Raw genomic sequence first — 27,905 nt, forward strand, 5'->3', positions numbered from 1 at the left:
CCATCGCGTTCAGACTTCCGGCGCGAGTCCCGCGCAGGCGCCGATTAACTAGCGTCAGTGCCGCCGGGCCGAGGGGCACAGCCGCTTCCCATAATGCCGCGTACCGGAAGTTGTTGCTTTCTAGGGGTCACGCTGGCTGCTGCTCTGTCGCTTTCAATTCGTCACCGGGGAGGAAGACGGAGCAGGCTGCCCGGCCCGAGGGCCCATTAGGGGATGCAGCAATGGGCGCTGTCGCCGTGGGTGAGTTCCGCTCCCACTGCCTTCGCAGTCACCACTCGCATGACTTCCTCCGCGCCCGGGAGCCCGAATTTTCCTGCCCCAACCTGGTTCTCTCCTCGAAGGCCCCTCTGCCTTTAAGCACGTTACCTGGCCTCGGCCCAGTACCGCGTTCTCATTGGCCTCAAGTCCTGTCAGTCCCAGGAGCTGACCAATGAGTTGTCGGTGCTGGCGCCCTCCTCGACCCAGTGGACCCCGAGGTTCCCCCCGTGGGTGCGGAGCAGTTGGAAGGGAAGGGGAGGTGTGGCGGACTTTGTGCGGCCGGGGACTCTTCTTACGAGTTGGCGCTGTTTGCCGCCGTGTCTGCTTGTTGGTTATTAGGACAGGCAGGAACTGTCGTATAGACGATTCAGTGCTCCCAGGGTAGGACACATCTTCGCGAAACTTGAAAGCCCTGTTTTAGCCCCGCTGACAGAAGTTTTCCAAACGCATGCATGTTTAATGGATCCCAGGCAGGCGTGGGAAATACTGGAAGGGCGGAGAGGGAAGGGAACTAGGTTAATATGAGAGCCGGCAAGACCAGCTATGGTTTCACTTTTGCGTGGAGCCCTGCAAAGAGTAATTTGGCCCAGAAGGTAACGCTCATCTGAAGACGCGCCTGAAAAATTGAGTAGATTTATGGATGTTTTATAGATGATAATACTCACAGTACTGTTGTCACAACTCATTAGATGCCCTTTATAGTTGTCAGAAATTTATTGGGAGCTCTTTTTTTCCACACTGAAGCAGTCCCCCTACTGTCCTCTGCCTGCAGCAATTACAGTTCGTCTTTCAAGTTTTCCTTTGGCGTCTGAGCGACTAGCAGGTCCAAAACCAGATTTGCTAGTGCTGTCTTCACTGCTGCAGAGTTCTTCCTTCTTTACCTTTTTCTTTCTCACCGGAATTTGTGTGCTTCATTCTTGTACACCTACCTTTGCACCTTATAATCATCCTTAATGCCACAGGTACTATTCTCTTTTTCTGTTTCAATGCAGGTAGTATTTCTAGATCTGCCATATGTTAACACTGTTCTAATGCTGTAGGTGATTCAGAAGTAAGGCCTAAAACACTTTCTTGCTCTTAGAACTTTAGATTCCAGATAGAGAAATGACACATGTCCAGGTAAAAGATTTAAGAAGCATCTCACTTAGGTATCTGATTAGGGTACAAGGTGAATAGCGCACACTGAACCCTGGGAAAGCAGAGTTGAGTGGTTTATTTAAAGTCAACTGGTTGCCTAAGGCTCCATTGAAATGAAAATCTTGGAGGAATGGGGAAGATTTGGATAGATGGAGTGAACTTCCAGCTAGAGAGTAAAGGCTTAGAGGTGGAAGGCAAGGTGTTTTGGAGTGGAGGGTTCAGAAGAGTCTGTGGGATTCTGCCTTGGAACCAAAAGATCTATGATTTAAGTTCCATTTCTGCCACCCTGTGATCTTTCATCATTTTGAGTTTACTTCTTTAGCACAATGCTCCATTTAAAGGCTTTTGTGAAAATCAAATGAGATAATATTTATGAAAAGGCTTTGAAAATCCGAAGCACTGTATGACTAAACATTCGTGGTTCTTTTCTGAGAAGTGATGAGAGTCAGGGTTACGAGAGTGTTGAGGACAATTTATAAGGGACCATGAGTGCACAGCACAGGAGAGTGAGTCGAAAAACTGTCAAGTACTTTGAATCAGGAGAGTGATTTGATGAAAATGGCATCATTGGAAGACATTGTACTAGAATGCAGCACAGATTAGAGGGAGTTGGATTGGAGGGAGGCAAGAACTTGGGTGCTGTTCCTCCCCACCACCTCCGCCAAATAAGAATATACCCTCATTTTGTATATAACCATATAGTTGTGTTCTGTTAATAAATACATTGGTTCTGTATAAATGAAACTTTGTTAATGTTTTATCTTTGAAAAGGGTAACAGTTAATGATTTGGCACTCATTTTTCTTACAAACCTTGTGGGATTACTGTGAATTAACCTCACACATTAAGAACTAAAGGAGGAATATTTTTAAGACTGTAAACCAGAGCAAGATGACAGCTACCTTTCAGAATTAATTGGGAAGTGTTTTAAAAATATATGTCCCACATCCTACTTTCCACTTATGGAATCAGAATTTTCATAAGCATCCCAGGTAAAATAATTATTATAGTCATTTAAGTAATTTTGACACTAAGTTATTCTAATGTATGTAAACTACAACTTTTCAACATCATTATTAGTTAGACCTGTATGTACTTTCAGTATTTATCATGTGTTCTGATTTTTAATTGTTGACTGAAGAGGTGATTTGATGGTACTAGATTTGTCATTCTTGCCTGGAAAAATCCCATGGATGAAGGAGCCTGGCAGGCTACAGTCCATGGGGTCATAAAGAGTTGGACACGACTGAGTGACTTCACTTCAGATTTGTCATATTATTTCAAACTGATTTTGTCAAGAATATAATAGTGTAGATGGCCGAGAATACAGATGTAGTCAGTTTTCAGTTAACATCCATAGGAAGTTCTGGTGTGGGAAGATGCAGAACAGTGTATCATACTATATATTTAGCTTTGACACTATTTTGCAAATTTTCTAACTCCCTCTAGGAGATTGTTTTCAGAATTATTTTAATTTTCTTTGAGAAATTATAAATCTAATTGCATTGCCTGCAAGAACTAAGAAAGATAGCTTTGAAGAAAGGGAAATTAAAGTTTCAAGTGCTACCACCATTCCACATTTATGTAGTGAGAAGTTAAGTTCCTAATAGTGTAAAGTGTTAAGACTTCAAGATCTGTGTAAGAAGATACAAATTCTCTCCAGACCTTTACATTTATTGAAAACCTCTTAACATTACTAAGAATCAGTTTCCTAAGCTATGAAAAACAGAGGTAATACTCTGCTTTGGGGGTTCTTATTAAAAACAATGATACATGTGAATGGTCTTTGTAACTTATAAAGTATGATAGATACACAAAATGATGTGGTTTAGTTACGTTACTGTATCCTAGAGAACTGTAATACTGTATCCTAGAGAACTGTAACACTTTTTTTTTTTGGTCAAGCTAACTTTGTCTTGTTTTCTAGATTGTTGTTTTGTGTCAGTAAGTAACCCCTAAAGTGCCAACATGGGAAAGAAACGGACAAAGGGAAAAACTGGTCCAATTGATGATTCTTCTGAATCTTTAGGTATATTTCACCAATTAAATCTTTAAAGTAATGTTTGTATCCCTAAATGGACATTATTTTAATACATAAAAATGGGATCAAAGTGTTTTGATTATGTTATTTTGTAATTTGCATTTTAACTTAATGTTTGTATAGACATGTAATTTAATAGTCTGCACAACATTTTTAATGGCGTGATATTTATTCCATTGATATAGAAGACTATGGGTACTTATTTCATGATTTATTTGGGTAATCCTCCACTGTTATAAATGTAGGTAATCTTCAACTTTTCAGTGTTATGAATGGAGTGATAGTAAATATTTTTGTAGCTCAAACTGTGCACATCTGGTTATCTTCTTGGTACAGATGCTAAAATTAGAATCGCTTAACTAAGATATAAATATTTTCAAGATTCCTTTGGATCTATTGCTATTCAGAGATGTATTACTAATGTAGGGGCCCCCTAGCAGCATAACAGGGTACACATTTCTCTGAACCTTTAATGACACAGGTTGGTATTATTTGTAAAAATTTCTGCTGATTTGCTAGTTGAAAAAGAATATTTTCTTTTTTCAATTTGTGTTGTTTTTGACAACTTACTGGGCTTTAGTAGTTTTTATACATGAGCTCATTTGCATTTGTATTCTCTTGGTGCATATTCATTGGACATAAAGCTAATTATACCCATTGATGAGTTTCTAAACCTCCAGGACCATGGAAGAACTGAAGCCCTTTAGAGTGGCTTGCATAGCCTGTTACTGATCTGGCCCCAAAGGGGTTTTCAGTCTCAGGTCCTGCTGCTCATTATTTCACTTGTGACTGCCATTCTGAGAAGAGAGCATGCATGTTTACATTTTATACCTCCATCCCTTTGTTAATGGGATGTGGCCTTTTCTGGGTCAGGAAGATCCCCTGGAAGAGGAAATGGTAACGCACTCCAGTATTCTTGCCTGGAGAATCCCATGGACAGAGGAGCCTAATGGGCTACCGTCGATGGGGTTGCAAAGAGTTAGACACAACTAAGCAACTAAGCACAAGGCCTTTTCAGATTGTTTACTCCATGAAATCATACTTTAAACTATGAGCTTGAAATTAAAAAGACTTAAACCCAAATTCTAGGATAGCCACTCAGTAGTTATGTGACCTTGGGCCCTAACTTTGAGGTTTCTCATCCATCATTGGGGGTAGTACAGTCTGCTTTTCATGGTGGTTGTGTAGATTAAATGAGATGATGTGTGTAAACAGCACAGTGTCATGCTCATCAGTTCAGTTCAGTCGCTCAGTCGTGTCCGACTCTTTGCGACCCCATGAATTGCAGCACACCAGGCCTCCCTGTCCATCACCATCTCCCGGAGTTCACTCAGACTCAGGTCCATCGAGTCAGTGATGCCATCCAGCCATCTCATCCTCGGTCGTCTCCTTCTCCTGCTGCCAATCCCTCCCAGCATCAGTCTTTTCCAATGAGTCAACTCTTCACATGAGGTGGCCAGAGTACTGGAGTTTCAGCTTTAGCATCATTCCTTCCAAAGAAATCCCAGGGCTGATCTCCTTCAGCATGGACTGGTTGGATCTCCTTGCAGTCCAAGGGACTCTTTCAAGAGTCTTCTCCAACACCACAGTTCCAAAGCATCAATTTTCGGCACTCAGCCTTCTTCACAGTCCAGCTCTCACATCCATACATGACCACTGGAAAAACCACAGCCTTGACTAGATGGACCTTCGTCGGCAAAGTAATGTCTCTGCTTTTGAATATGCTATCTAGGTTGGTCATAACTTTTCTTCCAAGGAGTAAGCGTCTTTTAATTTCATGGCTGCAGTCACCATCTGCAGTGATTTTGGAGCCCCCAAAAATAAAGTCTGACACTGTTTCTACTGTTACCCCATCTATTTCCCATGAAGTGATAGGACCAGATGCCATGATCTTCGTTTTCTGAATGTTGAGCTTTAAGCCAACTTTTTCACTCTCCTCTCTCACTTTCATCAAGAGGCTTTTTAGTTCCTCTTCACTTTCTGCCATAAGGGTGGTGTCATCTGCATATCTGAGGTGATTGATATTTCTCCTGGCAATCTTGATTCCAGCTTGTGCTTCCTCCAGCCCAGCATTTCTCATGATGTACTCTGCATATAAGTTAAATATGCAGGGTGACAGTATAGAGCCTTGATGCACTACTTTTCCTATTTGGAACCAGTCTGTTGTTCCATGTCCATTTCTGACTGTTGCTTCCTGACCTGCATACAGATTTCTCAAGAGGCAGGTCAGGTGGCCTGGTATTCCCATCTCTCTCAGAATTTTCCACAGTTTATTGTGATCCACACAGTCAAAGGCTTTGGCATAGTCAATAAAGCAGAAATCGATGTTTTTCTGGAACTCTCTTGCTTTTTCCATGATCCAGTGGATGTTGGCAATTTGATCTCTGGTTCCTCTGCCTTTTCTAAAACCAGCTTGAACATCAGGAAGTTCACAGTTCACATATTGTTGAAGCCTGGCTTGGAGAATTTTGAGCATTACTTTACTAGCGTGTGAGATGAGTGCAATTGTTCAGTAGTTTGAGCATTCTTTTGCATTGCCTTTCTTTGGGATTGGAATGAAAACTGACCTTTTCCAGTCCTGTGGCCACTGCTAAGTTTTCCAAATTTGCTGGCATATTGAATGCAGCACTTTCACAGCATCATCTTTCAGGATTTGAAACAGCTCAACTGGAATTCCATCACCTCCACTAGCTTTGTTCATAGTGATGCTTTCTAAGGCCCACTTAACTTCACATTCCAGGATGTCTGGCTCTAGATGAGTGATCACACCATCGTGATTATCTGTTTCATGAAGATTTTTTTGTACAGTTCTTCTGTGTATTCTTGCCACCTCTTAATACCTTCTGCTTCTGTTAGATCCATACCATTTTTGTCCTTTATCGAGCCCATCTTTGCATGAAATGTTCCCTTGGTATCTCTAATATTCTTGAAGAGATCTCTAGTCTTTCCCATTCTATTGTTTTCCTCTATGTCTTTGCATTGATCGCTGAAGAAGGCTTTCTTATCTCTTCTTGCTGTTCTTTGGAACTCTGCATTCAGATGCTTATATCTTTCCTTTTCTCCTTTGCGTTTCGCTTCTCTTCTTTTCACAGCTATTTGTAAGGCCTCCCCAGACAGCCATTTTGCTTTTTTGCATTTCTTTTCCATGGGGATGGTCTTGATCCCTGTCATGCTCATAGTAAGTGCTTAATCAGTGTGAGAAATGTTTATGATTATATGTATCTCCCAAGATTGTACAGGCATTACCTCTTCTGTGAACTTCCGTTGACTTTAGCATTCTCTTCTTGTGCTGCTATAGTATGTCTATAGTACTGCTCCCTAGGTGGTGCAGTGTTAAAGAATTTGCCTGTCAGTGCAGGAGACATAGGAGATGGGTGTTCAGTCCCTGGGTTGGGAAGATCCCCTGGAGAAGGAAATGGCAGCCTACTCGAGTATTCTTGCCTGGAGAATCCCATGGACAGAGGAGCCTGGCGGGCTACAGTTCATGGGGTCGCAAAGAGTTGGACATGACTGAGCGACTAAGCACCCACGCAGATGTATATAGCATGTCTAGAGATTCTTGTGCATTCACTTATTTGCTTCTCCTGCAAGAATGTGAGCTGTGCAAAGAAAGAGCTGTGAGTTGGTCACTTTTTCGGTTTTATTGTCTATTACAGTGCCAGACATGCAGCAGTTGTATTGTTGACTGAATGAGGGACCTTCTCTGCAACCTTATAAAATGAAGAGGATAATAGATACAATTAATAAATTGAAGTGAATTTAGGGTGGTGGTGGTTATACCTAGAACTTCAAAGCTTGTATAAGATCTTTTTTACATAATCATCTCATGATCAAATAGACAAAAATTTAAGTTTTTAGGTTATCTAACAATTAGTTTATAGAGTAAATTCATTTTTAAAGTTGAAATCAGGTGTAAGTTTTGAGATTAACTGAAGAAAGTCATATTCTACCTCATATTTATTATTTGTTTTAATAGAACCTATGTGCAGACACATTAGAAAAGGATTGGAACAAGGTAATTTGAAAAAAGCTTTAGTGAATGTGGAATGGAACATTTGCCAAGATTGTAAGACGGACAATAAAGTAAAAGATAAATCTGAAGAAGAAGCAGAAGAAAATCCTTCAGTTTGGCTGTGTCTTAAATGTGGCCATCAGGTATGCTTAGATTCTGATCGATTCGGGATTGTATTAAACTCTATGAACTTATTTTAGAAGATACTACCTAAAAGCATGGTATGGGTGACCAGAATGTGTGTTGGCGTAGTTTGTGTTCCCTGGGGAATAGGTTCTGAGACTTGTGTGTAGGGGGTTTATTGCGGAGTATTCTCAGGTACTCTACTAGGAAAGCAGGGAGACCAGCAAGCTTAGGTGGAGGCAGTGCTCCAGGGCCTCAGCTGAACCCACAGTGGAGTCTGGTCATCCAGGAAATCCTGAACTGCAGCACGGGGCCAAGTCTCTGTCCTTGTGCCTAGACCAGTCATTGGATGTTGGTTGCTTCTGGGGAATGGAACTGATGGTAAGGAAGGCAGCTTCGTTCCACTGAGGATAATTCTTGGGGATGGACAGACTGAGCTGTGACCTGTCCCCAGGCCACATTTCCGGCCTCTGGGGAATGAATACCTTGGGTCTGGTGGTATCTGGGTGGCAGAACGGTCACAGGTGTCATGATACTAAAGGTCAGGAAGGCGTCTTAATCAACGTTGGTGGTGGTGAGTTTACCTGTTAGGAAACTGGACTGAGCGGTGGTAACATTTTCTAAAACTACAGTGTAGTATCACAACCAGGAAATTAACATTGGTACAATCCAACAGTCTTAATCAGGTCTCCCCAGCGTTACTTCTCTTAGTTCATGTGGGGGTGTATGTGTGTTGTGTATGTATGAAGTGCTGTTCGGTCCGGCACCTGTGCAGATTCGTATCCACCAGCACACTCAGGGTATTGAAAAGTTCCAACATCACATGGAGCTCTTATGTTGCCTTTTAAAAATCATACCCACCTCTGGACTGCCACCCTTCCTCCCAGCCCCTCACAACATCTAGTCTGTTCCCTACTTCTAAAATTTTGTCATTTCAAAATGCTGCATAAGTGGGAACATGTGATACACAACGTTTTGGGATGACTTTTTTTTACACACTTCTGACGGTTTTCCCAAGTCCTGTGTCTCAATGGTTGCTTCTTTTTTATTGCTAAGTGGTATTCCATGGTAGAGGTGTACCATGGTTTGTTCACCCATTGAAGGACCTCTGGGCTGATCTCAGTTTTTGGTGATCATGAGTAAAGCTGCTATGAACATTTGTGTACACATTTTTGTGTGAATTTAAGATTTCATTACTCTGGGGAAAATGTCCAATAGTACAATTACTGGGTAATATGATAATTAAATGTTTCATTTTTAAGAAACTCCCAGGCTTTTCCAGAATGGCTGTCCCATTTTATATTCCTCCCAGTAGTGTTTGAGTGATCCACTCTCTCCATCCTTGCCAGCGTTTAGTATTGTCACAGTTTTTTATTTTACCATTCTGGTAGGTTAAGATCTCACTGTGGCCAGACAGTTACAAAACTTTATGTTAGCATTTTTATTTATTTGTGTTTGAAAAGTTGTCATTTAACCTGTTAGATACATATGATGAACATGAGTATATTTTACTACTACAAATTTTCCATAATGCATTTCCTATTATAAAATTTATTTATTTTGCTAGTTTTTTAATTCCTTGGGGTAAGACAGTATCAGTATTAGCTGTTAACTTTCATCCCAATAGTTACGTTTTACAGTGTTAGTACAGGATTCTCAGTTATTAAGATATCTCATGTTTATTTTAGATAGCCTCAGTTGGTGTTAGAATTTTCAAAATCAATACCAAATTGGAGTTCATTTATTTTAGAACTAAATGTTGAGTGGGATAAATTCAATCAGTAGGTTTGATGTCAATAGTTGAAGGGTTAGAAGCCATTGATGGATATTTCACCCCCAAAGTAATCTTTTTTAAGGGCTGCAGTAGAGACAGGACCACTAATGGTAGTGTCATCGGAGAGCTGAAGGGCTGGTTCACGTAGATACACAGTGAAGATGTGCTTCTTGGCTGTGGCTGGTCAGCTGGAGGTGAACAATCTGGTCGTGTTCTCTCATGAATATGCCTATGCAGATGTAGGTGGGAGTCTCCCACTTAACTTGTTCGATTAATGCTTATTGACCTCTCTCATTTTGCTAGTCTTTGGTAATAGATTATTCTGTTGTTCATGCCTTCAGTCAGTATTTACACTCCTGCGGAAGGGGTGTGAAAGGGAAGAAAGGATAGCAACACTAACAGCTTTACTGTAAGGTAGAAAATAAGGCATGCCCTCAGGAACATACACCATGTTTTGTGGGAGTTTGTCTATAGGAGGTACAGTGTTTCCTCATCTAGGAAGCTGGGCATAGGCTTCTAAGAGGAAGTGGCCTCTGAGCAAGATCCTGAAGACCAAGTGGGATTTGATCCATGGCAGTAGTGGTAAAGAATTTCAAGACAGATGGAATAATGTGAACAAAACTGTATTGTGGAAGTGAGGTGGTTTTAGCTAGTAGGTGATACTCAAATAGAATATGGGTGCTAACCCTAGAAAGGTGGATTGGGGTCTGAAGGTATCAGGTTTGTTGAGTAAGTTTGCTGAGAGCAGTTCATCACTTTTGAATTGAGTATATGAACAGAGCTTTTAGGACTATTAAACTGAAAAAATAAGTATATGAAGAAAGGTTGAAGTTAGGAAAATATTGAGGAAGATGTTAAGGAGTCTAAACTAGAACTCGTGACTGATTGCACTAGCATGGTTTAGCTAGGACTAGAAAGGGCGAGCTGGAGCAAGAGAGTACTTCCAGTGTGTGCTTTTCTAAGTAACTTCTTCCTTGAATGTCCTCAGGTGCCTCTTCATATTTAAGTTCTAACGGAATCTGGACTCTGCTAGCGTCTCAAGTTTTAATTTTAAAATTGTAAGAATGGCAGGATTTCTTGATCCACTTCCTTATTCATTGTAGATTGTGAATTCTCTCCTGGTGAGTTTTTGTGGCTTTGAGTTTTATGATTATGATTCTCTAGGGCTGTGGCAGAAATTCTCAGGAGCAACATGCTTTGAAGCACTACATGAAACCAAGATCTGAACCACATTGCCTGGTTCTTAGTTTGGACAACTGGAGTGTATGGTGAGTTTCAACTCCTGTGCCCATTTGCTGGAAATTATTTGAAATGTTGGAGAATGGAGGTGTTTGAACTGTTTTAAAGAGCAAGAAAGTTTAAATTTTTTTAGTATTTGTTTACATACCGTCACTTTCAGGCTTCCCCATTGGCTCAGTGGTAAAGAATCTGCCTGCAACCCAGGAGATGCAGGGGACTTGGATTTGATCCTTGGGTTGGGAAAATCCCCTGGAGGAGGAGTTGGCAACCCATTCCAGCATGCTGGCCTGGAAAATCCCACAGACAGAGGAGCCTGGCAGGCTGCAGTCCATGGGAGCACAAAGAGCGACACAACTGAGCTACCGAGCTCACACGCACGCATCACTTTCAGAAGGCTAGAGAGTGTGATGTTATGAGAAGCTTTTGCTTAGTATTGTACAAACACAACAATTATAGCATGTAGAATACATAGGAATTTTTACCCTTTGTTTTTCTCTCGTGATATTACAAAGCATATGGTAGAGTTGGGACACTAAGAACAAATTCCAGATAAACTGAGATAATAAATTTTGGCAATGAATCTGCATGAAAATGTTAGGCTGGTATTTTTTGTCTGTTAACATCATTAAAATTTTACATCTTTAAAAACCATTCACGTAGCGCTGTTCACTGAACGTGCACACGTGCTGTCACTTCAGTTGTGTTCGCCTCTTTGTGACCCTGTGGACTGTAGCCCACCAGGCTCTTCTGCCCGTGGGATTCTCCAGGCAGGAATACTGGCCTGGGTTGCCTTGCCCTTCTCCAGGAGATCATCCCCATCCAGGGATCAAGCTTCTCTCAGGTCTCCTGCATCGGCAGGCAGGTTCTTTACCACTAGCGCCCCCCGGGAAGCCCATTCACTGAACATCATTTGTCAGTTGTAAAATCTGTTAATTTTGATAATGTAGGTCTGTAATTTAACATATGATTAGAAAAAACTTTCACATTATAAACAATCATTTCTGTAACATGTTTGGAGCATTTTCACAGTTATTTATATGTAGCTGTAATTCAGGCTAACTTAAACGGTACAGCAGAGTTAATATGTATAGTCTTCTTCAAGAAAACAGCGTTTTTATTTTCAGTTTCTTTACTGGAATAGTTTGAGGGTTGCACAACTTTGGGTCCCCTGAGTTAAAATTAGTCTCCTTTTGTGGTTGTCAGTTTGTCACTTTTCTTCTCTGGGATCTTTTGGGACACAGGTGTTACCTATGTGACGATGAGGTCCAGTATTGTAATTCAAACCGATTGGGTCAGGTGGTTGATTATGTTAGAAAGCAGGCTGGTAATACAACTCCAAAATCAGGTAAAATCATTTGTTTCTTAATATAGACTGTAATGTTGATATATATTACCTGTGGGTAGTTTTACATACTGTATCATTGCATATAGCTGAATAACATTATTAATGATTGATTTCAAACTATGAAACTATCTTTGGTTAAGAATGTAAAACAGTAAGAACATAGATAATTATAAGGAGTTAGAAAGGAATCTGAGAAATAATACAGTCATGTATGATGAAGAATCTGGGTTAGCGATGAGCAGTAACTCCACACTCCCATACCCTGGCACAGGGCTTAAGGCAGACCTGCCTTATAATGGATTTATCTTTCTACATTGTTTGGGTGATGTGAAAGTTGGTGATGGACAGGGAGGCCTGGCATGCTGCAGTCCGTGGGGTGGTGAAGAGTAGGACTGGACTGATTGAACTGAACTGAACTGAACATTGTTTGGATGATGTGAAAGTAAAGTGCCTATGATTCCTTCAAAAGGCCAGATACTTCTCGGGTTTTTTCATTCATTATTAAGTTAATAGGGTTGATTTTCATCATCTGCTTTAAAAGCTCCTTTAGATTTTTACGGTCCCAGAGGTATCTTTTGTGCAGCCAGAATTGTTTGTTCTTAACTTTAAGATTAGTTTTTGTTTTTTTTAGTTAATGTAATTGGCTGCACCGGCATGTGGTTAGTTGTGGCATATGGCATCTTTGATCTTGGTTGCACTATGCTGGAACTTTTAGTTCTGGCATATGGGATCTAGTTTCCTGACCAGGAATTGAACCCAGGCCCCTGCATTGGGAGTGCAGACTCTTAACCAACGAACCACCAGGGAAGTCTCCAGGGTTAGTTTTCCACTCTCAGAGACTTCATTTAAAAATTTACTTCATGTCCATGTTCTTTGCTTGATTGCTTTATACTCCTGATTTCACAGGGTAAGATTGCTCATTTGTAAAAACATTTGTTCAGTTAAAAGGGGATTTATACTGAATACTGTTTGGTTTGCCTATGTCAGTTCTGAATATTTTTGGTTTATTGGTTTTTCTCTCGATGATAATTTATTTCTAATAAAACATTTAAAATCAAACAGGTGGCAAATCATGTTATTAGGTAAAATTCATAAATTCTGGTCCCAAGTATATCTTTGCATTTGGTATGAGTGTCTTGCACATTTTGCTAAATCATTTCTTTTTCTTCTTTTTTTTTTTAAGCAGCAAAAGATAATGGTAATATTGAACTTGAAAATAAAAAGCTAGAAAAGGAGAGTAAAAATGAGCAAGAGAGAGAAAAAAAGGAAAACATGGCGAGAGAAAATTCTTCCATGAATTCGACTTCCCAAATAACTGTGAAAGGACTCAGTAATTTGGGAAATACATGTTTCTTCAATGCAGTTATGCAGGTGCCAATGTTAATATTCCTCCCCTTTAAAAAGATCTTAGTGTTTTCCTCATAATGCTAAGATGTTTTTGCATATTTGCTACGGATAATATTGAGCTTTTCCCTCACACATAGTTTCTTCCTGTGTTTTCAAAGAAAATTCAAGGGAATGTTTACTTTACCTGACAGTAAATCCCTATGCTAAGCACTGGCATGCCAAAGGGTTCAAAACAACAGAAATAAATTCTTGGCTGCATGTGGTGGTGCTGGTGGTGGTGGTGGTGGTGGTGGTGGTGGTAGGGGTAGGGTAGCTACTTCATAGTAGGTGGTTGGGAGAAAGACCTGAGGTGATGACTAAACTCAGGACTAAAGTATTTATGAACCAGTTGGGGTCGAGGGAAGAGCATGATGTTACTATTGTGTAACAGACACAATAAAAGTTGCAGTGTTGATGGTGTTTTTCTGTTTTGGAAGAATAGACACTTAAAGTATTTGACTGAATTGGTTTGCCTGTAAATAATTTTTCCTTTCTTTTCCATCCTGCATTCCAGAATTTGTCACAAACACCAGTGCTTAGAGAACTACTAAAAGAAGTAAAGATGTCTGGAACAATTGTAAAAATTGAACCACCTGATTTGGCACTAACAGTATGTACTTTAAATTTTTCTTCTTTTCTTTTACTCTCTGAGTAGCAGCATTTTAAATTATTTTTAAGAACTGGTGCTCATTTTCACCTTTTCTATTTGTTGTAAGCTACCAAGTTAAATTTTCAGGCTAATGGATATTTAGGAGGGGCCTTTATGTGTGTTTGCTCCTGAAAGCCCTTCTCTGTGCTGAGTGTTTGGCTTCCTTCTGGGGAATGTGCTTATGAAGCTCTGAGCACTCATTATCAGTTTGAACTTCTTTTAAAGTGACTGATACGCTGTGTAGCGAAATGAGTTTTACCTTCTCCATTTTTATTATTTACATTTTGATTTAGCTCTTTCAGTTCCTAGGTAGTAAGTTCCTGATAACATAAAACCATAAAACTGAATTCTTTATCAAAATAGTTTAGGACTAAAAACTTTCTCCATCTTTTGATGTACATTTTGAACTTTTAATTGGAACAGCTCTATCAGGAACATAGGAATATAGGTTGACGAGTTACATTTTGATAAACAATTCTAAAATTTGACTGAAGAAAGTAATTTTTATTCCCATATTCAGGAACCCTTAGAAATAAATCTTGAGCCACCAGGCCCTCTTACATTAGCCATGAGCCAGTTTCTTAACGAGATGCAAGAGACCAAAAAGGGAATCGTGACACCTAGAGAACTCTTTTCTCAGGTCTGTAAAAAGTGAGTATCCATATTGATTGTGCTTTCAGTGCATCAGTAAGAAGCTGGGAAATAATATGAAAAATTAATAGGATTAGAGTTAATGCAGTAGATAATACTAAGCATGGTTTAAAAAAACATTTACTTTGTGTGAAAATTAAATCTGCCAAGGGTGTTGTTGGACTAAACAAAAATTTTGAGAAACTGGAACATGCCAAAATTTGGGATATGATCCTAAGATTTTATAAAAAATAGTTTCATTTTAGTGGACTCACCATAGTTTTTCTTTCTTCCCTGTAGAGCAGTGCGATTTAAAGGCTACCAGCAACAGGACAGTCAGGAGCTGCTTCGCTATTTATTGGATGGAATGAGAGCAGAAGAACATCAGGTTAGCATATATTGGCCAGTGTATTTTATAATCTTATCTTCATTAACTTGTCTGTCATTTGATGTTATTAAGGGTTATTAGAGCAATGAAAACTAGTTATTGAGGCCATTATATTAAAATTTTTTTCTTCACCAGCCTTTTCAACCAGTGTATTTTCTTTCCTTATTTATTTATTTACTTTTCTTCTTTTTTTTTCTTGGCTAGTATATTTTAATTATTAAATGAATGAAGGGAATTAAAAATGATTGTTTCAGGATGCTTTACTTTGCTCGCTGTTTGCATCATTATTGTTCACTAAGGGTTGACATTGTAGCCTATGTCAGGAGAGATACAGGTATGGAAAATATTCCTCCCCAGACGATTCCCAGTTGCAGTGCAGCCTCACTCTTACTCAGAGTGTGATTTAACACTCTTTTTAATCTGGGAAGTATTTTTATTTTGTAAGAGTCAGGGAGCATTTGTTGCATTGTAAAATTTTTGTTAATTGCCAGGATGTAAAGTAATTTTGGGGAGGGTATGTGTAGATATAATTAGTAATAGTAATAACACAGTGATAACGATACTTATTTTGCTTTTATTTTTTGTCAAGCACTGTTCTGAGTATTTTATGAATTACCTTACTCAGTTCTTACAACCATTCTGTGAGGTACATGCTACTGTCATTTTTCTCACTCCATAGATTATGAAGCTAGGATATCCAGAAGTTCATTGCCTGGTTCAGGGTCACCCAGTAGTGATGGAGCTGGGCTTTGAGCACTGGAGTCTGTCCCTATAGTTCTCTGCTTCTGGGATTTCAGATGGCTCAGGAATCTGCCTGCCAATGCAGGAGAGGCAAGAGATGCAGGTTTGATCCCTGGGTCTGGAAGATCCTCTGAAGGAGGAAATGGCAAAATTTTGCATGGGAATTTTCTGCAAGTATTCTAGCATGGGAAATGACATGGACAGAGGAGTCTGGCAGTCTGTAATCCATGGGTTCACAAAGAGTCGGACACAGCTTAGCAACTGAGCACACGCGCACTCTGCTTCTAGAACATGATATTTCAGTGGTCTTTTTCAAAGGAGGTGGGCATGTTCTGAGACACTTTGGTTTGAGTAGGTTAAAATCTTGAAATGCTAATACAGTGCCTTTGCTCAAGGGTTAGTTATTTTTTAAAGTATATTTCTTTTTAGTTCCTGGAATTAATTTTGAAAATGTGATTTTAAAAATACTAATTTTTATTTGGTAATTTTGAGGTGCTAATGTTTGATCATTTTCTTTACTTGATTACGACATATTTTCTAAGGAAAATAATTATATATTTAATAGTATATATACTTATTTTATTACTTTTAGAGAGTGAGTAAAGGAATTCTTAAAGCATTTGGTAATTCTACTGAAAAAGTGGATGAAGAACTGAAAAATAAAGTTAAAGGTAATCTGACTTCTTGAACTAAAACAGTATAGTTGAAATCCTGTGTACATTAAAACAGGATTGCTGGCACATGTATTTCAAATCCACAGTTATTAGTGTATAATTTCTCTTTATCTCTGTTGATTTAAAAAAATTATTCAGTACTCCAAAGGTAAATAGGAAAATTTAACCTAGAAGAAAAGAAAAGAAAATTGTATTCTTTTTATGTAGTATTATGGTAAAATTTATAAACATAGAGCTAAGATGACATCCCAATTTTATTTTTTAAAAGCTTAGACTTTATTTATTTGGCCCTGCCACATGGCTCGAGGGGTCTTAGTTCTCCAACCAGGGACTGAACCCAGACCTCAGCAGTGAAAGCCAGAGGTCCAAGTCCTAACCACTGGACTGCCAGAGAATTGCCTCAAAAGCTTAGACTTTAAATTGTCAGTGATTTACACTTGTCTTTGCTAGTTGTCAGCTAGTTTATTAATCATGGAGCTGACTTTATTCTTATCGTTGTGTAACATTTAATGATTTAAGAAAGGTTTGTTGAGTAGAACTGTCTGTGATGATGGATTACTTCAGTATTTCTGCTGTCTGATACAGTAGCCATATGTGGCAATTGAGCCCTTGAAATGTGACCGGTGCAAAAGGAGCTGAATTTTTATTTTCATTTGATTTTAACCACTTTAAATGGCTCCAGTGACTCGCAACTACTGAATTGTGAAGCACAGCTTGGAATCTACACAGAGCAACTGTTTGCCTCCTCAGTGCCCTTGGTGCTGGCCTGGCCATTAATGGAGAGAATCTAGCCTGCTCAACTGTCTGTCATAAAATGTGTTTCTGTATAAATGACACCTGTCATTTGAACAAGGCTTACACATTTCATGTAGTTAGAAAATTGGATGACTAGGTAGTAAAATTCCATCACCTTATGCTAAGCTTACCAAGGTTGTTTCTGGGGACATAGAGAAAGAAAAGGAGGATTTTGTCTGAAATACTTTCTTAAGGGCTTTTTGTTTTTGTTTTGATTTTGAATGGAGTTCACAAAGCAAGTTACTCTCAAATTTGCTGCTGGTGTTAGAATACTAGAGCTAAAAGTGAGCTAAATTATCATCCTGCATAGCCCAGTCTTCTCATTTTACTTTTGATAATTAAAATATTGATGCACAGAAAGTCTCACTGACTTGGCACAATTCATTTTGCACTGGCTAGACCCTAGATAAGAATTTTTGTGTGTGTGTGCAAGATGTGTTAAATTGTATACTGCTTAGAACGCTGGAGTACATTCTGCTGACTGTAGTATAAAAATAAAATTATGGTAATTATGAGTAGAGAAAAACAAGTCAATAGGAAATTAAAAATAAAATTTCAGGGTTAGATAGGTAAGTAAGTAGTTTCATCTTACTTCATTAATTGTGTACAGGTAATTGATAGCCTTTTTTCCCCTTATAGAGTATGAAAAGAAAAAATCAGTACCAAGTTTTGTGGACCGAATATTTGGTGGTGAGCTGACTAGTACAATCATGTGTGATGAATGCAGAACTGTAAGTAGATGCATTGCAGACTGGATTTATGCATATTAACAGAGGATAGTTCATGAGTTGTTTCTTTTGGAAACAGAAACATCTGCTTAGTTTTGTAAGATACTCTTTTTGAACTAAGTATGCATAGTTTTTTGCTAGAACTATGAACATTCCTTATATCAGGAAGAAGTTAGTGTAATATTTTAATTTCTTATACCTAACCCAAAGTCCTCAACACTGTAGTTTTTCATATTCTTAAGCCTTTATTTTAAAATTTAGCCCCCCTCCCCAAGATTTTACTATATGATGTTTAAAGTGAATCTTTTCCTCCTTTTCTCATCTTCTTTTTTGGTTGGTTAAGGTCTCCTTGGTTCATGAATCTTTCCTTGATTTGTCTCTACCAGTTTTAGATGATCAGGTAAGATTATTGAGTTTATTTTATGTAAGTAGATTGTTTTCTTTCCTGTGCTAAATTTTGTGAGGGAGGGTTTGTTACCATTTCCAAGTTTGTACTTTACTAGGCCTTGCATGGAAAAAGTTTTCTTAATATATGTGAGATAGAAGAGTTTTAAAGATTTGAAAAGAGAATGATTAAATATATATATTCATATATATATATTTTTTATGTGTGTGTATATGTGTGCATTTTAAAGACTATGTTTTGAATTGTTTATGGATGACTAAGTTAGTTTACACATAGGGAAGTATTTATTTCATATAAGTCATTATTATTTTCGTTATTTAAGATTAACCAGAAATCCCTTAAAGTTTAAGTTCATAAATATTAACAGAGAGTAAGCCATATAAATTTAGTTCTTATCAAGTAATAGTAGGGAAAAAAATAACATTATGAGTATTGGATAAATTATTATTCAGCTTAATATGAATTGGGGGGGTCCCTTTAAATCACTGTTACTAAGTGATTACCAAAGTTACTATGTCTTACCAAACATACTCTTATTTTTTCTTTTCTTTAAAACTGTTGCTTGCATGAGAAGAAAAGAATAAAAAGGAATACCTGTAGTTGGACATGTAAATCACTTATCAACAGAAAGTGCATTTAGAAATAGATGTAATTACCGCATGTATCTATTACAACTCACTATAGTCCTTTGTATTACACTCACATGTTAAATTGCCTTTTTTTTTTTATCGTTTTGTTTGTTTTCTCAGTATGTGAAGATTGTTTTCTAGTGTCTCAGATGAATGAATTTTGTCCTGGATATGTTTCCAAACAGTATGAAAAATAAATCTGGTGTAAATTAGGAATAGAAAACTGTTTAGGTAACATGAAATCTCTTTACAAGCAGTAATAAAATTTTACTTTTGGTCCATATTCTCTCCATATTTTAAGAGTGGTAAGAAAAGTATAAATGATAAAAACCTGAAAAAGACAATGGAAGATGAAGATAAAGATAGCGAGGAAGAAAAAGATAATGACAGTTACCTAAAGGAGAGAAACGATATTCCTTCAGGAACAAGTAAGCACTTACAGAAAAAAGCAAAGAAGCAAGCCAAGAAGCAAGCCAAGGTGGGTAATTAGGAGGAAAACTGTACTTGTCTAATTTTAAGTTTTAGACTATTGAGTTTGAAGTCTGAATGACACTGGTAGACATGTCTGTTATTTTATATACAGCACTTTAATTTGACAGGCTTCCCTGTTGGCTCAGAATCTGCCTGCAATTCGGGAACCTGAGTTGGGAAGATCCCCTGGAGGAGGGCATGCCAATCCACTCCAGTATTCTGGCCTGGAGAATCCCATGGACAGAGGAGCCTGGCAGGCTGCAGTCCATGGGATCACAAACAGTCAGACACGACGTGACTTTTGCTTTTACTCGATTTGGCAATTATAGAATTAGCTCATGTGATATTCTTTGCAGTGAAATTTCTTTGAGAATATGTGAAGAAAATTTTGTGCTTTAAAAAAAAAAAAACTGCATTACTTGTCAAGAATTTTTTTAATTTATTTTCAAGAATTTTTTAAGTTTCTAATACATTAACATTTAAAAATATAAAAGGTGTACAATAAAAGTCTTCCTCCTTGTATGATATATTAATCTTATTAGTGTCTTATTTGTGCTGGAGATATTTTGGGAAAATACAATCCAGTACAAATATGTGGTCTTGTGTTTTCCTGGTTTTAGAAATTATGCACACTGTTCTGGTCCTTGTTTTTTCCTATTTAATTAGATTCCTGGAGATCTTTACATTTCTTCGTGTTTCAGGATGCAAAGATTCTTTTTTTTTTAAACAATCATATAAAGAAACTACTTGATGCTCTGCGGTGACCTAAATAGGAAGGAAACCCAGAAAAAAGAGATATATGTATAGCTGATTCAATTTGTGGTCCAATTAAAACTAACCCAACATTATAAAGCTACTATACCCCCAAAATTTCTTTTTAAAAAGTTACATAGAATTCTGTTTTAGTAGTAAATGTTGTTCAGTCACTCAGTCATATCCAACTCTTTGCGACCACATGGACTACAGCACGCAAGGCTTCCCTGTCCTTCACTATCTCCTGGAGTTTACTCAAACTCCGTTGAATCAGTGATGCCATCCAACCATCTCATCCTCTGCCATCCCCTTCTCCCAGAATTGGCTGTTCGCATCAGGTAGCCAAAGTGCTGGAGCTTTAGCATCAGCATCAGTCTTTCAGTGAATATTCAGGGTTGATATCCTTTAGGATTGACTGGTTTGATCTCCTTGCAGTCCAAGGGACTCTCAAGAGTCTTCTCCAACACCACAGGTCAAAAGCATCAGTTCTTCAGCACTCAGCCTTCTACAAAATATAGTTTAAAAGATATACTCTTAAAAGATGTGCTATAGTTCATCTAACCATTTATTTATTGATTTAGATGTACAAACACCTATACTCTTTTGCTGTAATGGCCAGTGCTTCTGTGAATAACCCTATACATATGTCATCTGTAGGGTATATTTTGAGAAGAGGGATTGTATTTGTAGTTTTGCTATAAGGCCCTCCACAAAAGCTATACCAATTTATGTTCCCATCAGCAACATATGAAAGTGAAGTTAAGCATATTTTTATGTTTAAGGGCCATTTGTGTTTCCTTTGAAGTATTCGCTCATCTCCTTCATTTTTCTTTCATGTGTAACTATTTTTAACTGAAGCGTCTCAGAAAATGTTTGTGTCCAGGGCCCTCCCTGTATGTGGCCCTTCAACTTTCTGGTATTACAAATTAGCCTCATGGGGCTGTCCTTTTATGACAGCTCAAGTGCTAACCCTTTGAGTCTTCAGCCATTCCAGTCTAACAGGAATCTCCGTGAAACCCTGCCCACACCAACCCCACACCCCCATGCTGGGACAGAGGCAGCAAACAGCAAAGAAGTAGGTTTAAGTGGCTAGTGATTTAAGTGTCCTCTGTACATGTGGTTTCCTTGCTGCTTCTCTGATTTGGGGCTGTTTGTTTCCTGGAATTTTATCCTCCATCCTTCTGCTTGTCCTTGAGTTTTCGGTTTGTTTTTTTATCTCTTAAGTGAAGCCCTGATCATGTAATTATAACTCACATGGATACATCCCTTCCTGATGTATGTGTTGTCACTCGCCCCCCGCCTTCACACATGGCTGCTTGGGTTCAGCAGCCTCGCTGCTCTGTCTAGATCTAGACTGCTCTGTCTGAACCGTGCCCATTTTTATTTGCCCCTGTGTGACAGTTTTTTGAATATTGGTGATGGTTTACCCCTCCTTTCACAGAACTTTTCTTTATAATTGTTTAATCTCTTTGACAGTAAAGGAACTTTTCTGGGAGTGAACTCTTCCTTATTATTTATTTTTGATTGATGAAGAAAATCTAATGTGGTACATGTATGCCTTTTTTCTCTCTCTCTTTTTTAACATTTTGTACTTTTTACACAGAACCAACGAAGACAACAGAAAATTCAAGGGAAAGTTCTTCATTTAAATGATGTCTATGCCATTGACCATCCTGAAGATAATGAATGTGAAGTTGAAATGTCACTTCAGGGAGAAGCAGATATTAAATCCAACCATATCTCACAAGAGGAAGTTGCACCTAAAGAATATTGTGTTAATCAGAAAGATTTGAACGGCCATGAAAAAATGATAGAAAGTATAACTGACAATCAAAAATCCACAGAGAAAGCAGCTATGAAAAATGTCAGTGTGGATAATGATCTGGAGGTTTTGGCATCGTCTGCCACTGAATGTCCTAGGAACTTAAACGGTGCCTACCTGAAGGAAGGGAGCAATGGAGAAGTGGACATTTCCAGTGGTTTTGAGAACCTTAACTTGAATGCTGCTCTGCAACCTGACGAAATAAATATAGAGATTCTGGATGACGATCCTACTCCCGGGACGAAGGTATATGAGGTTGTAAACGAAGATCCAGAGACTGCTTTCTGTACACTCGCAAATAGGGAGGCTTTCAACACCGATGAGTGTTCAGTCCAACACTGTTTGTATCAGTTCACTCGAAATGAGAAACTTCAGGATGCTAATAAACTGCTTTGTGAAGTGTGCACGCGGAGACAATACAGTGGACCAAAGGCAAATATGAAAGGTATTTAGATGCTTCACAGAAAGTAAAGTTAATGTTCAGTGGAACAGTTTGCACTGCATCAGTAGACCGTTACTGTTTTAATTATGCCGGGATTTGGATGGAGTCACTAAGTCCTTTTCTTTGTAAACATTTTCACAGAAGGGTGGGTAAGCAGAGTTCACTGGCGTCCCAGTAGTTGGGTGGGACAGCTTGCGCTCTGCTAGCAAGCGCTCCAAGCGCTCCCGTGAGGAAGTCGTCCCGCTGAGCTGTTTGTCTCCACAGGCTCCTCACGGACAGGGGCTGTTTCTGTGTGTCCTTGGTTTCCTCTCACTTGTGATGGCCCTCATCCCCCCGCACCCAGGAAAACACACTTGAACTCTTCAGTGTGGTGACATCCCAGTGCAAGGTCCTGGGAGCACAGTGCTTCCTTACAGGCTTCTTCAGATACAGACAGAAGATATTAGTAATTCTTCTACCCCTAGCCCCCACCTTTTTATTTTTATAGATTGGGTTAAATTGGATAGGGAGGGACCATAGATTCCCTAAGGATTCTCACTTGAATTGTTGAAACACTTGACAAGTCTTTCTATGTTATTTTTATTTATTTACAGACAGTGAATCATGTTGATTTTATAGCATTTCTGTTTGCTTTAGTGCTGGTGCCAGTGGACCTTGGTTTGTATTCTAAACTTGGCCCACCTCTTGTTTTTATTGTCATCTCTGAGCTAAAAATATTTTTTATAGATGAACATTTGAAAATGATTTTATGATAGAAAACATTAACTTTGAACCCTGATTAATTACTTCTCCAAAAATAATTCTATTCTTTTCAGTAGACTGCAGTTGTACTCAATTATTTTATAATAGTAAAAATTTGTGGAAATTTTCTCTCGTGTATTAATACATATAAAATAGCCTTGATTTTTGCCTCTTGGTCCAGAAACCTAAAATATTTATTATTTGGTTCTTTCCAGAAAGCTCACTAATCTTTGACTTAGATGTTTTGAAATGATTTTATAGCAGGTGTGAATGCTGAAGAAGTCTAAAATGATGCTCACACTGCTAACATTTGGTTCTTTCTGTAGGCGAAAGGAAGCATGTTTATACCAATGCTAAGAAGCAGATGCTAATTTCTCTTGCTCCTCCAGTTCTCACTCTTCATTTCAAGAGATTTCAGCAGGTACCCCTTGTTTTCCTACCAAAACTTTGTTTCAGATATATAACACCTGCTTTATATGTTATTGTCTCTACACGTTTAAGTGTTTGTGTGGTTTTTGTTTTCTGTTATTTCTTAGTTCTGACTTCAAAGAGGTAGGAAAGTAAAACAGTACTTACGTGTGTGTGCTCAATTGCTCAGTTTTGTCTCACTTTTTGTGACCCCATAGACTGTAGCCCATCAGGGTCCTCTGTCCATGGGCTTATTCTGGCAAGAATACTGGAGTGGGTTGCCATTTCCTCCTCCAGAGCATCCTCCCACCCCAGGGATTGAAACTGAGTCTCCTACGTTAGCAGGTGGATTGTTTACCACTGAGCCACCTGGGAAGTCAAAACAGTATACATATGGGTAACACAAAAGGGTTTGATGAAGATAATGTCAAGATGGAAGAGAAATTTAGGCACAGTCCCTCCTTAGTCTTACTACATGTTGCTCTTTTTAGATATCAGTTCAGTCGCTCAGTTGTGTCCGACTCTTTGCGACCCCACGGACTGCAGCACACCAGGCCTCCCTGTCCATCACCAACTCCTGGAGTTTGCTCAGACTCATCTCCATTGAGTCCGTGATGCCATCCAACCATCTTATCCTCTGTCGTCCCCTTCTCCCGCCTTCAATCTTTCCCAGCATCAGGGTCTTTTCCATTGAGTCAGTTCTTCGCATCAGGTGGCCAAAGTATTGGAGCTTCCTCTTCAGCATCACTCCTTCCAATGAACACTCAGGTCTGATCTCTTTAGGATGGACTGGTTGGATCTCCTTGCAGACCAAGGGCCTTTCAAGAGTCTTCTCCAACACCACAGTTCAAAAGCATCAATTCTTCAGTGCTCAGCTTTCTTTATGGTCAAACTCTCACATCCATACATGACTACTGGAAAAACCATAGCTTGGACTTCATGGACCTTTGTGGGCAAAGTAATGTCTGTACTTTTTAATATGCTGTCTAGGTTGGTCATAGCTTTTCTTCCAAGGAGCAACTGTCTCAATTTCCTGGCTCCAGTCACCATCTGCAGTGATTTTGGAGCCCCCAAAATAAAGTCACCCACTGTTTCCCCATCTATTTGCCATGAAGTGATGGGACCGGATGCCATGATCTTAGTTTTCTGAATGTTGAGTTTTAAGCCAGCTTTTTCACTCCCCTTTCACTTTCATCAAGAGGCTCTTTAGTTCTTCTTCACTTTCTGCCATAAGGGTGGTGTCATCAGCTTACCTGAGGTTATTGATATTTTTCCCAGCAATCTTGATTCCAGCTTGTGCTTCATCTAGCCTGGCATTTCGCATGACATACTCTGTATATATGTTAAATAAGCAGGGTGACAGTATACAGTCTTGATGTACTCCTTTCCCAGTTTTGAACCAGTCCATTGTTCCATGTCCAGTTGCTTCTTGACCTGCATACAGATTTCTCAGGAGAGAGGTAAGGTGGTCTGGTATTCCCATCTCTTGAAGAATTTTCCAGTTTGTTGTCATCCACACAAAGGCTTTGTTGTAGTCAATAAAGCAGAAGTAGATGTTTTTCTGGAACTCCCTTGCTTTTTCTGTGATCCAACTGATGTTGGCAATTTGATTTTGGGTTCCTTTCAGGTTCTTCTTGGGTTTTTCCTAAATCCTGCTTGAACATCTGGAAGTTCTGTTCATGTACTGTTGAAGCCTTGCTTGGATAATTTTGAGCATTACTTTGCTAGTGTGTGAAAGTAAAGTGAAGTCGCTCAGTTGTGTCCAACTCTTTGCGACCCCACAGACTGACTGTAGCCTATCAGGCTCCTCCGTCCATGGGATTTTCCAGGCAAGAATACTGGAATGGGTTGTCATTTCCTTCGCCAGGGGATCTTCCTGACCCAGGGATTGAACCCGGGTCTCATGCATTGTAGGCAGACACTTTACCGTCTGAGCCACCAGAGAAGTCCACTAGTATGTGAGATGAGTGCAACTGTATGGTATTTTGAGCATTCTTTGGCATTGCCTTTGTTTGGGATTGGAATAAAAACTGAGCTTTTCCAGTCCTGTGGCCACTGCTGACTCTTGCAAATTTGCTGGTATATTGAGTGCAGCACTTTCACAGCATCATCTTTTAGGATTTGAAATAGTTCAGTTGGAATTCCATCACCTCCAGTAGCTTTGTTCCTAGTGATGCTTCCTAAGACCCACTTGACTTTGCATTCTAGGATGTCTGCTCTAGGTGGGTAATTACACCATCCTGGTTATCTGGGTCATTAAGCATCTTTTTTGTATCATTCTTTTGTGGTTTTGCCACCTCTTCCTAGTATCTTCTGCTTCTGTTAGGTCCATACAGTCTGTGTCCTTTATTATATTAGCATCTTACTCTAACCTTAATTTCAGGTTTAACGAAAAAAGACCATTTTACTAGTTATATCTCATACTTGGGAAATTTAGCATTTTCAATGTGTGTGTAGTATCTTATTTTTACTGACCCTTAATAATAAGGCATTAGTACCTTGGATTTCCATCTTTTTGGTGACTCCATCTTTTCTGAAAGACTTTTAGCCTGAGCAGTACCAGTTGTAAATTCAGTTCTAGATTCCCAAAGTATTTTTAGAGCATTTTCTCTCCTGTGCTTGGTGTGAGCTTGACTTACCTGGGTGCATCTTTACAAAATTTGCCAGGCTTGGTTAGAGTGAGGCCAAGGAGTGTGCTTCACAGAATTCTGCTATTGCTGAGTTTTAAGCACTCAAGAGTCTCTTGTCTAATCTGGCTTTTCTGGATGGTTAAAGCAGAAACATTGAGAATGTTCTTATAGGAACAGCTTACTCAATCTGGACTGTGTGTGGGTCTGGACTGTGTGTAGGTGCACTTAGCAAAAACCAATCAACTGGAAGTTAGCAGTGAGGGAGCTAGTCTTCTGAGACAATTTAACTGGGACTGGGTTATTGTTCTTCTGGGCATTGTGGTGGGTCAACAGTTCTCTTACCATGTGCAGTTTTTCCAGGAAAAGAACTTAAATCTACTATCCTTCTTTTTCAGGCTGGTTTTAACCTACGCAAAGTTAACAAACATATAAAATTTCCAGAAATCTTAGATTTGGCTCCTTTTTGTACCCTTAAGTGTAAGGTAGGTGAAACTTGCCTTTTTGGGGAAATCTTTTAGAGGGCATCAGCTTATTACCAAATGCTCCAACAGCAACTCACATAAGTATGAAGTTGATTAAGAGTTGCTGAGTACACTTAGTCTTTTGATCTTTGTACCTTTGTAATTTCAAGATCTGTGATCAATCATCTGCAACATAGAAAAGGGAGAAAATTGCAGTTCAGACTCATGATTTCTGCATTCTCAAAGGTTAGAGACCTTTGGCATAGTTTGCAGTTATCTTGCCTAGAAATAACTTTTTTGAATTCTGTTCACCTTTAAAGAATGTTGCTGAAGAACATACACGGGTACTGTATTCCTTATATGGAGTCGTTGAACACAGTGGTACCATGAGGTCAGGGCATTATACCGCCTACGCCAAGACAAGAACTGCAAACACTCATCTCTCTAACCTTGTTCTCCACGGTGATATTCCACAAGGTAAAAGGTTTTACAGAATTCTAGTATTCAGCAGATATTTATGGCAAAACCAAAAAAGGCTGAACTTGAATTTTTCCATTCCTATTTAATTTTACATTTCCTTTTTGACAGATTTTGAAATGGAATCAACCAAAGGACAGTGGTTTCACATCAGCGACACTCACGTGCAAGCTGTGCCTACAACTAAAGTACTAAATTCACAGGCTTACCTCCTATTTTATGAGAGAATACTGTAACAATTTCAAAGTGCTTTCTCTGGAAACATTTATGGCTTTTATAATGGCTATAATAAAAAAGTAAAGACTAACTGTAAATCGTGTTCACTTAAATACATGCCAGGAGAAATCATGTTTACTGAAATACTGAAGCGAAAATACCTAAAAATTTACAGTGGTTTTGTATTGTCACAGTGGTTTTTATCCCTGCTTCCAATTTCTGGAAAGGATTCTGAATTACTTAAGTGCTCAATAATATGTTGGTGTGGTGGTTTGCAACACATCAATAAAATTAATTACCCCCAAAATTTGCTTTATCAGTAAGTTGTACTGACATACACTACCAGAAAACATTTAAAAAAGTTTCAGACTGCCTAACAAAACTTGAAGTGTTAGTTAAAATGAAAGTATTAATTTTATAACCATAGGGTATTTGATTTGGCAGTTACATGTAGTTCTGCTGCTGCCAAGCAGTGTGCATACACTGGGGTGTTGGTTGAACTCAAGCCAGTGTTTCCAAGGCACATAGAA

The 27,905-nt window shown here is 38.9% G+C and overlaps 1 protein-coding gene across 6 annotated transcripts; it reads left to right on the top strand.

The window, feature by feature from the left end:
• The first annotated feature begins 111 nt into the window (after positions 1-111).
• Positions 112-27,473, top strand: USP16 (ubiquitin specific peptidase 16). 6 transcript variants are annotated; one of them, XM_040227673.1, is made up of 19 exons: positions 143-240; positions 1,031-1,220; positions 3,322-3,423; positions 7,412-7,590; positions 10,509-10,612; positions 11,825-11,928; positions 13,112-13,299; positions 13,829-13,924; positions 14,484-14,614; positions 14,894-14,981; positions 16,315-16,393; positions 17,831-17,922; positions 18,263-18,319; positions 19,256-19,432; positions 21,782-22,445; positions 23,510-23,604; positions 26,617-26,703; positions 27,003-27,159; positions 27,271-27,473. In XM_040227673.1, the coding sequence occupies exons 3-19, from the start codon at positions 3,363-3,365 to the stop codon at positions 27,393-27,395; spliced, it is 2,484 nt and encodes an 827-aa protein (XP_040083607.1). In that variant the 5' UTR covers positions 143-240; positions 1,031-1,220; positions 3,322-3,362; the 3' UTR covers positions 27,396-27,473. The 6 variants fall into 6 exon arrangements, with proteins under 6 accessions (XP_040083606.1, XP_040083608.1, XP_040083607.1 ...); XM_040227675.1 differs by having other exon boundaries at positions 150-240; positions 13,115-13,299; XM_040227672.1 differs by lacking the exon at positions 1,031-1,220 and having other exon boundaries at positions 112-240.
• The last annotated feature ends 432 nt before the right edge of the window (positions 27,474-27,905 follow it).

This window comes from Oryx dammah, unplaced genomic scaffold, assembly GCF_014754425.2.
Source record: "Oryx dammah isolate SB20612 unplaced genomic scaffold, SCBI_Odam_1.1 HiC_scaffold_2, whole genome shotgun sequence".
NCBI classification, from domain to species: domain Eukaryota; kingdom Metazoa; phylum Chordata; class Mammalia; order Artiodactyla; family Bovidae; genus Oryx; species Oryx dammah.

What these genes read in the sequence shown, in the direction of transcription:
- USP16 (XM_040227672.1), top strand. Translation starts at nt 3,363, where the DNA reads ATGGGAAAGAAACGGACAAAGGGAAAAACTGGTCCAATTGATGATTCT. An exon ending in ACCAAAGGCAAATATGAAAG is followed by an intron (nt 22,446 to 23,509) that starts GTATTTAGATGC and finishes TTCTTTCTGTAG; the next exon opens with GCGAAAGGAAGCATGTTTAT. An exon ending in ATTTCAAGAGATTTCAGCAG is followed by an intron (nt 23,605 to 26,616) that starts GTACCCCTTGTT and finishes CTTCTTTTTCAG; the next exon opens with GCTGGTTTTAACCTACGCAA.